At 33.1% G+C, this 14,598-nt stretch overlaps 1 protein-coding gene across 1 annotated transcript in view; it reads left to right on the top strand.

Moving 5' to 3' along the window:
• C3H14orf39 (chromosome 3 C14orf39 homolog) overlaps nt 1-5,164 on the top strand; it is a 44,516-nt gene extending 39,352 nt beyond the window's left edge. Inside the window, 1 exon segment of the mRNA XM_088797062.1 lies at nt 4,214-5,164. Coding sequence (XP_088653188.1) covers nt 4,214-4,446 — 233 coding nt within the window. The 3' untranslated portion in view covers nt 4,447-5,164.
• The last annotated feature ends 9,434 nt before the right edge of the window (nt 5,165-14,598 follow it).

The following is a 14,598-nucleotide window of genomic DNA, read 5'->3' as shown; positions in this document are numbered from 1 at the left end:
TAGTTAGATATTTACACCCCTCACAAAGTGATAATGCCCCTCCCCCAGTCTATCCGTCTGACATTGTATATAGCTGTTACAATTCCATTGACTCTATTCCCTATGCTGTACTCCACATCCCATGACCATATATATGGTCCTTTATAATACAAAAAACAAGTATGTAAATGTAAACAGATAAAAATTTGAGTTAAAAAATTAAAATGAAAGATTTACATATATATAAAGATATATGTATATATACATATATATATATATAAAATTATAGTTGACATTCAATATTATTCAGCTTCAAATGCCCATCGGTAGATGACTGGATTAAGAAACTGTGGTACGTTTATACAATGGAGTATTACTCGGCCATAAAGAAGAATGAAATCTTACCATTTGCAATGATATGGATGGACCTAGAGAACATGATCCTAAGTGAAATAAGTCAGTTGAATAAAGACAAATACCATATGATCTCACTTATATGTGGAATCTAAAGAACAGAATAAATGAGCAAACTAAACAGAAAGAGTCTCAGAGATGTAGCGAAAAAACTGATGGTTGCTAGATGGGAGGAGGGTAGGGATGAGCGAGAAGGTGAGATTAGAATGCCCAAATTGGTTGAAGCACTGTTGATTTTTGTATGTTAATTTCGTATCCTGCAACTTTACTGAATTTGTTGATTACATCTATCAGTTTTTCTTGTGGAATCTTTAGGATTTTCTATATATACAATTTTGTTATCTGCAAATAGAGACAGTTTTACTTCTTCCTTTCCAATTTTAATGCCTCTTATTTCTTTTCCTTGCCTGATTGCTCTGGCAAGGATTTCCAGTACTATGTTGAATAGGAGTGGAGATAGTGGACACCATTGTCTTGTTCCTGATCTTAGAGGAAAAGCTTTCAACCTTTAACCACTGAGTATGTGGTTAGCTCTGGGCTTTCCTTATTTGGCCTTTATTATGTTGCAGTCTGCTCCTGCTATACCTAATTTGTTAAGAATTTTTTTTTTCTCACCATGAACAGATGTTGAAGTTTGTCAGATGCTTTTGTGTGTCTGTTGAGATGATCATACGATTTTTTTCTTTCATTTTCTTTACGTGATGTATCAATCACATTGATTGATTTGTATATGTTGAACAATCCTTGCATCCCAGGCATAAATCTCACTTGGTCATTGTGAATGATCCTTTTAATGCTGCTGCTGAATTTGATTTGCTAGTATTTTATTGAGAATTTTTACATCTGTATTCATGAGGAATATTGATCTGTAATTTTCTCTGTTAGTGTCCTTTTCTAGCTTTGGTATCAAGGTAATAATGCTGGCCTTGTAAAATGAGTTTGGGAGTATTCCACCCTCTTTGATTTTTTTTTTTTTTTTTGGAAGAGTTTGAGAAGGATTGGCATTAATTCATTTTTAAATGTTTGGTAAGATTTACCAGTGAAGCCATCTGGTAGGATCTTATTTCCAATTGTGTTATTGATATCTTTTTATATTTAAGACATCTGTTGAAATTAAAAACTCAGCATATCTGAAATCAAACTTGTTCTCTTTCTGACATACCAAATGATATCTCCATTAGTCTAGTTGCCAAGACTTAGAACGTTAGTAATAATTTTAACTTCTATTGTGTCTGTGACTGTAGTCAGCTAGTCATTAAGTTATATCAGTTCTCTCTCTGAAATATTTATTTCCTTTCTTACCTATAATATTTTCATTGAAATCATTATATTTTAAACTCTTATTAGCGTTTACTTAGGCTATTGCAGTAACATCATAATTAGTCTTTTCATCTTACCTATAGATCACAGTCCAGTTAATTTTCCTTATACATAGTGTTGACTATCTCACTGTCCTAGTTAAATACCTTTAGTGGCTCCCCATGCAGTGTCAAATTATATGCTCCTATTTTTCTAATCTAGCTCCAACGTACCTTTTAAGCCTTTTCTCTTAAAAGAATAATCTGTGATTTGGCCAGAGTGAAGAACTCATTACAACCCAAATATGCTCACACTTTCTGACCCACTTTTTTCTTTCTGAAATCCTCAACTTTGTTTCTTTCTAATCATCTTTTCAAAACCAGGTTTTTTTCTATAGAATCTATTATTTTCCTCTTCAACCTTCTATTTCAAAAAGATCTCTCCTTCACTTTTCTGAATGCCTCTCTTTTAAATACTTTTTTTACATTCTACCATCTGTCATTATTTATGATTATATATAAAATCTCTTCTAGTCACAGGTTATTTGAAGGCAAGGACTCTGAATTCTCCACAGCACCTACACTTACTGCCTTATACAATAATCTGTTATTTATGATGAGCATAGAAGTTTAATGAAGACTTCAATATGAACTTCTTTTCTTCTGAAATTAAAAAAAATCAAATTCACTTATTCAGTGGGAGATTAAAGATTTTAGTTCTTTCTGGATCTATAGCTGTATTGCAGTTATCTTTCATTAAGTCTTATAGATGTGTACTGAAGTCCATGGAAAAAAATAGACTGAGAAAGGGAGAGAGAAAGTACTCAAGTATCTGGTTATCAACCCATCCATCCTTTCATCCTCCCACCCACCCACCCATCCATTCATCCATCCACCCATTCACCTTACTTTTGGTTGGCTCAGATTTATTTTGGGTGAAATAACAGATGTTTAAAAACAAAATTTCAAAGTGGCGCAAAGTGTTTTGTTTTGCTTAATGTACTCACTGAATTGGTTCTGTATGGAGAAAATATAGATGCTTTAAAAGACTTGTTTCAAGTAAGTCTTTGAATTACTGTACATTTTAAATTGTTTAATAACAATTAAAAATTATAATTAAGATGTTAAAAATATACTTATAGTCTTAAATAATATAATGAATGAAAAACAATGTTTTTTCTGGGAGTAATCACCCAAATAACTTCTTATGTAAATTTGATTAAAAAAAATCCTTTTAAAACCATAAAATCCTTTTCACTTTCTGTCAATTTCCTAGAAAAATGCCATGAGCAATAATTGTACTCAATAAATATCTTATTTTGCCATATATAATGCACACTATTTTGCCCAAATTTGTGAGGGAAAAAATAAGGATGTACATTATACATGGGTAGTACTAATGTTGTATCTATATAAATGTTTTTAATTCTTTTATTTATGCTTATGAGTTAAAAGTGTAACTCTAGAAATCAATAATTATATCCATATGAAAAATAATACCCTGGAATATGATAATTGGTTTTGTTAAACTTACTTGCAATGACGAAGAGTTCTTGGCCTTCTATGATGCATAAGTATCGTAAATTTGTTACCAGCACATAAAATTTCTTGTACCTTGTATTTGTTCTTGTGTTTTGTAATTAATTGTTACATAAAATTTCGTGTACCATAATATGTTAAAAAATAAAACGCTAAAATTCCTTTATAATACAAAAAACAAGTACGTAAATGTAAACAGATAAAAATTTGAGTTAAAAAATTAAAGCGAAAGATTTTTCCCCCTGAAAGTTTGGGACAAAAATGTGGGTCCGCATTATACGTCGCAAAATACGGTAATAGTTGAATAAGTTTGACTTATGCAATGTCTCTCAGACCCAGCATTTCTTTCTCCATTCCCTTTGCTATGATTGTAGGTAAGGCCAAGCTTTCATCATCTCTTTTTTGTTATTCCCACTTCTAGACACTCTCCTGTTTCAGCCTTTCTACACATTCTCTCCTGAGTAATCCTTATAAAGCAGTATAAATCTTGTCATAGCTCTGCTTGAAAACTTTTAATGGCTTCCTGTTATCTACCAGACAAAGTCCAGATTCTATAGTTGGACATACAGCAGTTTTCCTGAGCTCATCTTCGTTAATTCCCTTTTAATAGCTCTTTATTATTTCTCAGTGCTCCTGACAAGCTGAATTGATTTCTGTTACCCTTATATTTCCCATGCACACCTGTTTCTGTGCCTCTGTGATAATTATTCCATTTGAGGTGTTTTAATCCTCTTCCTTCCTTATGAGTATGTTTTTTATATATTTGAGTTCAAATTACTTGAAAGTAGGATTTAAGTTTGAACCTGCTTCACCTTCCATAGTACAAAGAACAATACTTTGCACATAAGAGGAATATAGTTAAATACCTGCTTAACAGATAAATGATTCAATGTTTATTTATTGTATGTAGTATATTATAATTTAGTAGGTTATACAAATCATGTAACATGGATAGCATGATATTGTCAATTAATCTTCCTCAGGAAACTTATTTGGGAAACCAGAAGGAGAAGATGCCTTTACATTTTCTTTTCCATCAGACTCTTCAGCTCATACATTTGGAGCTGGAAAAGATGATTTTAGTTTTCCATTTTCATTTTAATGTCAAAATTCAACACCTTCTTCTGTAAAAGATTTTTCGTCTTCTTTACAAAATACAACACAATTTACTCTTTTTAAACTAATTAGTAATTTCTTGAATTATACTGCTTTGTAATCATCTAGGGCATAAATTTACATTAAAATATGAAGACTACTTTTTGTTGATTAAAGCAATAATGGGTTATCATAGTTATATTATTTGATTATATTTGTTAAAATATTGATTTAAATTAAGCCTATGTCATGTTATTTTGTTTTTATTTGCAGTATTAGCTATCATTTTGGTTTTGCTCTTACAAGCGATGTCCAGGCAGAATATTTATTAATCTTAATAGAACTTGATACTTTTTCCACTAATCTTTATTATAAATATTAAGCCTGCTTCTCCACAGAACCTAAGTTTCATTCTGATAGTATTTTAGGTACTTTGAGAAGAACAAGAACTCCTTCAGGCTTTCAGAAGATCTTTTAGCAGTAACTGTGCAGCATTAGTGCTGAGGTGTACTTAGTACTTTAGCTACTAAAAATGCTTTTAAAATTACTGTTTCACTTGTGCTTTATTTTTGCAATATGAAGAGTAATATCTTAATAATCTCCAATAACTTATGTTACTGATAGGGAATAAAATGTGTCATTTTCTTCTAATACAACAAGGGGTAAAATTCTAATTTTGTCAGTTACTCCAGTATTTTTAACGGAAGGAAATTAAATGTGTAAAGCTAATTTCTGAAAATTGTATTGTTATATTAATGGTGATACTCTTAATATTTCTTTTTGCTTAAGCTTTTTTGAAGAATAGTTAAAATTTTGTTTTCTGTCTTCAACAAAAAATTCACATACATATTTTATATGCATCTTTAGCTTATCAATCAGTTATATAACTTAAATGAAAATATTTAAAATTTTATGAAATTATATAAGCATGTTACTCAATATCTTTGTGTTTTGTACTTTTTAAATTAGTTGTATTGAGTTATCAAGTATTAATAAAGAGTCTGACTCCATATTTTGGTGTGTGACTACTGACTGACAGATTTTAAGCGTCATCCTGTTTTCTTCTCATTCTGTCTCACATCTAGTCAAGATGGTAGGAAAGCCCAGATGTCCCTTCCTTTGGCACCAGTGGGAAGTTAAAGCCATGTATAGGGACGCTTGCCCCAGCCCCACCCCTAACCACCATAAAACCCCAAAGCCAGTCTCCTTTCTCTCTCTCTCAAGCCATTTTTAGACCCGTTTGGGAGGCCTGGCCTGCTAGTCCCAGAAAACGTTATTATGTGAGTATAAGCCTTTTCATACCCTATTGGAATGGGTGTGGTGGTATCATCAGCTTCACTATCTAAACCAAATTTTGGGTGAGAGTCCCTCTTGCTTCAGGGTGTCCACAGCATATCATTATTACAGTAAACCTTCCCAAAGGCTTTTTGGAAGTCAAAAGGATGATATAACTAATGATAGAAAGAATCAAAGAGAACTTTGGACTGGGTTTTTTTTTTTTTTTAAAAAAAAAAGACCTTCAACAATGGTTAAAAGGGAAAAATTTCAGTTAAAAAGCTGGAGTTTTTCTTTTCATATTGAGTGTTTATTTTATTGACCCTTTGATTGAATTAATTGGTAGTTCTGGTAAAGTAAAAACATTGCCTATATGTGAGAAAGGAGAAAGATACAATTGGTTTATTTTTTATTTATTAAGAGGTTCAAAACTAGTTTTTAGCCTTGAGATACCCGGTGATACCATGGTTTATTTTTACTTTAAATGGAGAAATACTTGGCACACCAGAATAGTTAGGTTCTGGTTAGGTTTATCATGTATCAGTAAAAGAGGTAAAGTAAAATACATAAGTATTTTTAAAATATCTACATTTTGAGGGCATATAAGGGCATTTTGAGGGTATATAAAAGAGCTAAAAGACATAGTCTTATACTCAAGGAACTTATAATTTAGTTGAGGATACAAAACTTATGAAATAAAAATTACTATAAAATAGTTTATATTCAAATTCTATAGTATAACTTGGTCTGTGGTAGAGAAGAGATTGAGTGCTTTGAGAATAGAAAATGAAAGATCATCACGGAATGGAAAGCCTGGGAAGAATTCATGGAAGAGGTAGGATTTGAATGAACACTTTTAAGGTATTATAAAATTCTTGAGTGTAAGGTCGATGCCTTTTTTTTAGCTTTGCATTTATTATTGCCTAACTCTAGTGGCGAGTGTTTAGTAGGATTTCATTAAGTGCTTGTTGAATTGATAGAATTGAACTGAATTGGTAAAGGAGGCAAGGAGGGTGAGCAAAGGAAAAATGCAATCATAAATATAGTATGTGTGAAGGAAATTCAGAATAGGCCTAATTGGAGTGGAGAGTAATAGTAGGGAATTGAGTTTAACAGATTTGGTAGGACTGAGTTATAGAGGACCTTCAAGTATTTTGACTTCATTTCTGAGGCCAATAAAAAATTTATATGCTAAATACCAGAGTTTCAAGAGAAAAGGGGTGGCTAAGAAAGATTAAACTGACAATACACTAGTCAGAGAAGTTACAGTTAAACCAATTAGGAGGCAATTGCACTGGTCCAGGTATGCAGTGGTAAGTTCCAGGTGATTACAACTGATTGCCTTGTGGTTTGGTACTGCTGACATATAAAATTGGAAAAGTATACCTTGTCTAAAAGAAACATATTGGGTTGAATACTATCTGTTAAAGGTCAAAGGAGAAAGGAACCAGAGCTATTTAATTGTGTTTGAATATCAGGTCCTCCAACTAGTGGAGGAATGGCAGTGTTTCTAATACAGATCACAAAAATAACTGTATAATCAAATAGCCTTCTAAAGATAATTGTTAAAAGAGCAGTATTCCCCCAAAAGATAGATTAAATCTGTCATCTTCAAAATAGGTATTTGTCTCCTCCACTCCTACTCAACAAGATTTCAGAAATACCCGGTCCCTTCCCTATTGTCTTTCTAATATAAGCATTTAAAGCTATACATTTCTCTCTAAGTACTTTCTAGCTGCATCCCAGAAAATCTTATCTAGCTTCATTATCATTTACTTCAAAATATTTCCCGAATGTCTCTTGTGATTTCTTCTTTGATCAGTGAATTATTTAGAAATGCATTATTTAATTTCCAAATATTTGGAATTTTTGTAAATATTTTTATTGGTACCTAATTTCATTCCATTGGAATCATTTAGGGTATGATTTCCATTCTAAATTTGAGATGTCTGTGGATCCACATGCAGTCTATCTTTGTAAACAAATTTTGTGTATGTGAAAAAGAATGTATTTAGCAGTTATTGGGTGTAGTGTAATAGTCTATAAATATCTATTAGGTCAAGGTGATTAGTAGTGTTCAAATCATTTTTATATTTGCTCTTAATTGCTGGAAAAGGTCTGTTTAAAACTATGACTGTTTCTGTCTTTCGCCCTTTAATTTGTCCATTTTTATTCACGTATTTTGAAACATTGTCATTAAGTCTATACATACATTATGATTGTTATATCTTCCTGATGAATTGACCCTTTTATCATTATGAAATCTCTCCCTTTATCTTTACTAATACTCTTTCTTGAATTCTATATTATCTCATATTAATAGAGCCCTTCCAGCCTTATTATTGTTTTCAAGATGTATATTTTCCATGCATTTATTTTAACCTGTTTGTATCTTTATATTTAAAATTTCTCTTGCCGATAGTATACGGTTGGCTCTTTTTTCTAAATTCATTCTAATAATCTCTGCACATACTCCCTTTAAATGTCCCACATAACATTTTGGCCTTTGTCTCATTAGTCAGAATGAAGTTATCACATGGTTCTGCCTAACTGCAAGGGAAGCTGAGAAATGTGGGTTTGTAGGTGAGCACATTACCCAGGGTTTTATTACTAAGGAAGAAGAAGAAACTGGACATTGAGAAGTAATTACTCACATATTATGTGGGCTTTTTTAGAACTTTATGTATATTCTCCCTTTCTTTCCATATTTCATAGTATTTTCCTGGATATATTTATTTTTATGCTCAGGTACTTCCTCCAAGAGTGTTTACCAGGTGGTCCTTTAACAGTAAATTTTCTGAGGCCTTTTAGGTATAGGGACATCTTTATTTTCATCTTTCATTTATTTTTTAAAATTTATTTTTCTAAAGGTAATATACTCACAGGGATACACACACAAAGGTAAAGACTGAAGAGCCTTCTCACCAGTTTCCTCTACCTGTTTCCTACCCCCTTCATATGTAAATATTGTTTTTGTTTCTTTTTATTCTTCTAAAGTTTTTATGCATAATAAAAAAAATAAGGACATTCATATTTTCCCCTTGTTTTACACTTAAGATAGGACACATAATAGGATACATTATATTGTACCTTTTGTTCAACTTAATCTGTATCAAAGATCTTTGACTTTGCATTTATATGAAAGTTTGACTAGAAATAAACATTTTTAAGAGTTGTTTTTGAAACTGGGTGTATAAGGAGTGGAGATGGAAGAAATATTCAGGGCCTGCTAACCTGCCTGTACTTCTCAACTACTCTCCAGACCCTGAGATTTCCCTGCCATTTCATATCAACATGCTACCACCATCACCAAGATGACATAAAAGGGCGTACCTGAAAACTCATCACAGTGCTAGCTTCCTGAAATGGTATTTTCTGTGTCTATTTGGGCTACTAGTGCCCATTATTCTTGGTGTTTCTGTGAGTGTTTCTGGATGATATAAACATTTGAATCAGTAAACTGAGAGAGGCAGATTGCCCTCCCCAATGTGGCGGGGGGCTCATCTAATCCGTGGAAATCCTGAATAGGATAAAAAGGTTGAGTAAGGGAGAAGTCACTCTCTACTTGTCTTTGAGCCGGGATATAGGTCCTTTCTTGCCATTTGACACAGACTCAGGATGAAACTTACACCATTGACTCTCCTGGTTCTCAGGCCTCTGGACTGGGACTGGAACTTATATCATCAGCTGTCCTGCTTCTCAGGTCTTCAGACTCAAAGTGGAACTATACTATTGGCTCTCTAGCTTGCCTACTTCAGATCTTGGGACTTCTTAGCCTCCATAATCATGTGAGTTAATTCCTTATAATCTCTCTCTATCTCTGTCTCTATCTCTCTATCTCTATATACCTATATCTGTAGATCTATAACTAAACCTGTATCTATAGATACAGATATTTCTATATTTCTATATATCTGTTTGAAAATATTTGCAAACAACACATCTGATAAAGAACTGTTTTTCAAAAACATAAAAAGCTTTTAAAACTTAACAATAAAACAAACCATCCAATTAGAAACTTTGCCACAAATAAGGACACCTCACCATAGATATAGATATTTCTATATCTATAGATATGTAGATGTATACATATCTATATATCTATATATTTCTATATAGATACATATGTAGAGATAGAGGATATATGCTCATATGCTGTTTCCCTGTTTCTTTGGAGAACCCTGATCCCTGATTGATGCAGGTATTTAGCCCTAAGGTTTATATCACTTTGATAGCTACCGTACCCTTTTTCAAACTTTTGGGATGGCTTCAGGTTTAGATTTTGAGGAGACAACCAATGTTTGTTTGCTATCTTTGTTTTATACTCTTGTTCTGTTTATATTTATTAAGAAAGCCTTTAACTATTATTGAAAAATCCATAAAATCTGGGATAATTACATATGCTCCATTTAGTATTCCTGGTGTCCTAATTGTTAACTGTTATTTTCTGACATAGCTAGCAGTCTCAAATTAGCCATTCAACAAGATAAATTTTTCTTAGTAAAATATTTGTGAATTAGGACACATTTTCAACAAATGTTGCTAGGACAACTGGACATCCACATACCAAAAAATGAATCTAGATACCTTACACTGTTCACAAAAAACTTAAAATGGATAACATAAATATTAATGTAAATTGCAAAACTATAAAGCTCCTAGAAGGTAACACAGAAGAAAATCTAGATGACCTAGGGGTTTGGTGATGACTTTTTAGATACCATACCAGAGATGCAATCCATGAAAGAAATAATTGATAAGCTGAACTTCATTAAAATTAAAATTTTCTGCTCTGCAAAAGACACTGTCAAGAGAATAAAAAGAGAAGCCACAGACTGGGAGAAAATATTTGAAAACAACACATCTGATAAAGAACTGTTTTTCAAAACATAAAAAAAACTTTAAAACTTAACAATAAAACACACCACCCAATTAGAAACTTTGCCACAGATAAGAACAGACACCTCACCAAAGATGTACAGATGGCAAATAAGTACGTGAAAAGATGCTCTACAACATATGTCATCAGAGAAATGCAAGTTAAAATAACAATGAGATACCACTACACACCTATTGGAATGGCTAAAATCCAAAACACTGACAACACCAAATGCTGGGAAGAATGTAGGGCAATGGGAATTCCCATTCATTGCTGTGGGAATGCAAAATGGTGTGGCCACTTTGAAAGACAGTTTGGCAGTTTCTTACAAAACTAAGCATACTCTTACCATATAATCCAGCAATAGTACTTCTTGGTATATACCCAGAGGAGGTGAAACTTAATGTTCACACAAAAACCTGCACACAGATGTATATTGAAACTTTATTCATAATTGCCAAAACTTAGAGGCAACCAAGATGTCCTTCAGTAGATGAATGTATAAGTAAATTATGATACATCCATGCAATGGAATATTATTCAGTGCTAAAAAAATGATGCTACAAAATCAACATACAAAAGTCCATTGCATTCCTATATACTAACAATTAAATCTCAGAAAAAGAAATAAAAAATATTCCTTTTGCAATTATGACAAAAAGAATAAAATACCTAGGAATAAACTTAACCAAGGATGTGAAAAACCTATACAGTGAAAACTATAAGGCATTTTTAAAAGAAATTGAAGAAGACACAAAGAAATGGAAAGACATTCTGTGTTCATTGATTGGAAGAATCAACATAGTTAAAATGGCTATATTACCCAAAGCAGTATACATATTTAATGCAACCCGCATCAAAATCCCAATGGCATTTTTTTAAAGAACTAGAACAAAAAATCAGATTTGTATGGAACCACAAAAGACCCTGAATAGCCAAAGCAATCCTAAGAAAAAAGAATAATGCTAGAGGTACCACACTCCCTGACTTCAGCTTGTACTACAGGGCAACAATAATCAAAACAGTATGGTATTGGTAGAAAAACAGGCACACAGACCAATGGAATAGAATTGCGAACCCAGAAATAAACCCACATAAATATGGATAGATACTTTTTGACAAAGAAAGCAAAAACATACAATGGAGAAAAGACAGCCTCTTCAATAAATGGTGCTGGGAGAATTGGAAAGCCACGTGCAAAATAATGAAATTAGACCGCTATCTGTCACCATGTACCAAAATTAAAAGGGATCAAAGACCTAAACATAAGACCTGAAACAATAAACTGCATAGAAGAAAACATAGGTACTAAACTTATGGACCTTGGGTTCAAAGAGGATTTTCTGAATTTGACTTCAAAGGCAAGGGAAGTGAAAGCTAGAATAAATGAATGGGACTATATCAAACTAAAAAGCTTTTGCACAGCAAAAGAAACCATCGACAAAATAAAGAGGCAACCAACCGAATGGGAGTTTTTTGCAAACAACGCCTCCGATAAGGGGCTAATATCCAAAATATATAAGGAATTCATAGAACTCAACAACAAAAAAACAAACAATCCAATTAAAAAATGGACAGAGGACCTGAATAGACATTTCTCCAAAGAGGACATACAGATGGCTAATAGACATAAAAGCATGCTCAACATTACTAATCATCAGACAAATGCAAATAAAAACCACAATGAGATATCACTTCACACCAGTCAGAATGGCTATCATCAACAAGACAAATAGCAAGTGTTGGAGAGCCTGTGGAGAAAAAGGAACCCTCATAGACTGTTGGTGGGAATGCAGATTGGTGCAGCCGCTTTGGAAGGCAGTGTGGAGGTTCCTCAAAAAAATTAAGAATAGAATTACCATATGAGCCAGCAATCCCTGTCCTGGGTATCTATCCCCAAAACCTGAAAACATTTATCTGTAAAGATACATGTGTTCCTATGCTCAACTGCAGCTTTATTTACGGTGGCCAAAACATGGAAACAACCAAAGTGTCCATCGATAGATGATTGGATAAAGAAGATGTGGTATATATACACAATAGAATACTATTATGCCATATGAAAAGATGAAGTAGTGCCATTTGTGACAACATGAATGGATCATGAGATTATTATGCTAAATGAAATAAGTCAGACAGAAAAAGTAGAGAACCATATGATTTCACTGATATGTGGGATCTAAAACTGAAGACAACAAAGGAAGAAAACAAATAAATGAAGAAACAAAAACTCATAGACACAGACAATAGTTTAGTGATTACCAGAGTGTAAGGAGGAAGGGGGGGGTGGCATATGAGGGTCAAAGGGATTAAATATATGGTAACAGAAGGAGAAATAACTCTGGGTGATGAACACACAACATGATCTATAGATGTATTACAGAATTGTACACTTGAAACCTATGTAACTTTACTAACAATTGTCACCCCAATAAACTTTAATTAAATAAAAAAATGAGCTATTAAGCTATGAAAAGACATGGAGGAAACGTTAATGTGTATTAACTAAGTGAAAGAAGCCAATCTGAAAATATTACATACTATATGATTTCAACTATACGACATTCTGGAAAAGGCAAAACTATGGAGAGAGTAAAAAGATCAGTGGTTATGAGGGGTCAGGAGGGAGGGAAGGATGAACGGGCAGAGCACAAATACTCTGTATGATATTATAATGATGGACACATGTCATTATTAATTTGTCCAAACCCATAGACAGTACAACACAAAGAGTGAACCCTAACGTAAGCTATGAATTTTGGTTGATAATGATGTGTCCGTGTAGGTTTTTGTCACAAATGTGTCACTCTGGTGGGGTATGTTGACAATGGTGGAGATGGGGGCACATGGGAAATCTCTGTACCTTCTGCTCAATTTTGCTGTGAACCTAAAACTGCTCTAAAAAAATAAAATTTATTATAAAAGTAGTAGAGGGAAAATTTGAACAATGCACTCACACAAACACAACTTTAAGCTTTCTATTTATCTTGCTGATTGCAGGTAAATCCTTTTTGGGTAATAGAGAGTATAAATATTATTTTTTTATTTACTGTGACTGAATAGGTATTAGAATTTCAGGGGCCTAAACAGGTGACTGACTAGAGCTTTCGTAATTGACTAGAGAGTGTTAGTAATTTTGAAATGGTATTGTTGCAATTGTTTTTTTATACAATTTTACACTTGATCTTAGCCAAAAGGCGGAGAAGCGATTTTTTTACAATTTTAAAATTAAAATTTTTCTAATCTTTTGAAGGAATGAATGAATAAGCAATGTATAAACCTGGCAATGTATAAACCTGGCTGGCATGTTGATGCTTTCCCTTTGAATTTCAGTTGCTGCCATATAACTTGCCTTAGAGGCTGAATGTCTTACTTAGAAACATTCTCATTGCCTTGCTTTTATATTTTGCTGTTGATTTCTCCAAGTTGACACAAGTCGCAAGCAATCAAATCTGTGTCCCTGGTGGAGAGGCCTGTTCTAATCTGACTCACACCCAGGTTGTTGGCAGTTTAGCAGTTCTGCTTCTACATACATCACTTTGTATTCTGATGTTAACATCTTGCTGAGAATTTTTCTCTTAAGACATTATTTCTTTAATAGTGTACCTTTTTTTGTTTTGATATGAATATGATACTCTTTTTAAAACTTTAAGCTACCTTACTTGTTAGAAGGCTGTTTTTCCAAAGTATCAGCTTATCTTTTTATATTTTTGGTGTGTTTTACCGTGAAGTATTTGTAGCTCCATACTGATGAACCACAAGAGTAGAGCAGAGGGGTGATGGACATAGTATTGAATAGTTTGGGCCCTGGAATACTGTCTGGGTTTAAACTCTGAGAAATTCATGCTAAAGTGTGCCTCTGGGCCAGTTATTTATCCTCTTTGCTTCAGTCTCCTCCTTTTTAAATTGGGGTTGATGATCCTCCCTATCAAATAGGGTTGTCGGGAGTATTACAGTGTTTGACCTGGTGCTTACCTCAGGATGAACGCCTGATGAAAGGTGGCCTACTTTTTTTTAGAGACAGATGATAGAGATTTTCATCCCAAACATAAGATAATTTGATGTTCAGATTTTTAAAACACTAAGAAACACTAAACGCATCAAATGATAGAGACAAAA

Source organism: Rhinolophus sinicus, chromosome 3 (assembly GCF_057876585.1).
Source record: "Rhinolophus sinicus isolate RSI-liver-muscle chromosome 3, RSI-T2T, whole genome shotgun sequence".
In the NCBI taxonomy this organism is placed as follows: domain Eukaryota; kingdom Metazoa; phylum Chordata; class Mammalia; order Chiroptera; family Rhinolophidae; genus Rhinolophus; species Rhinolophus sinicus.
The sequence above is the reverse complement of the archived record's forward strand: the minus strand, read 5'-3'. Positions and strand labels throughout refer to the sequence as shown.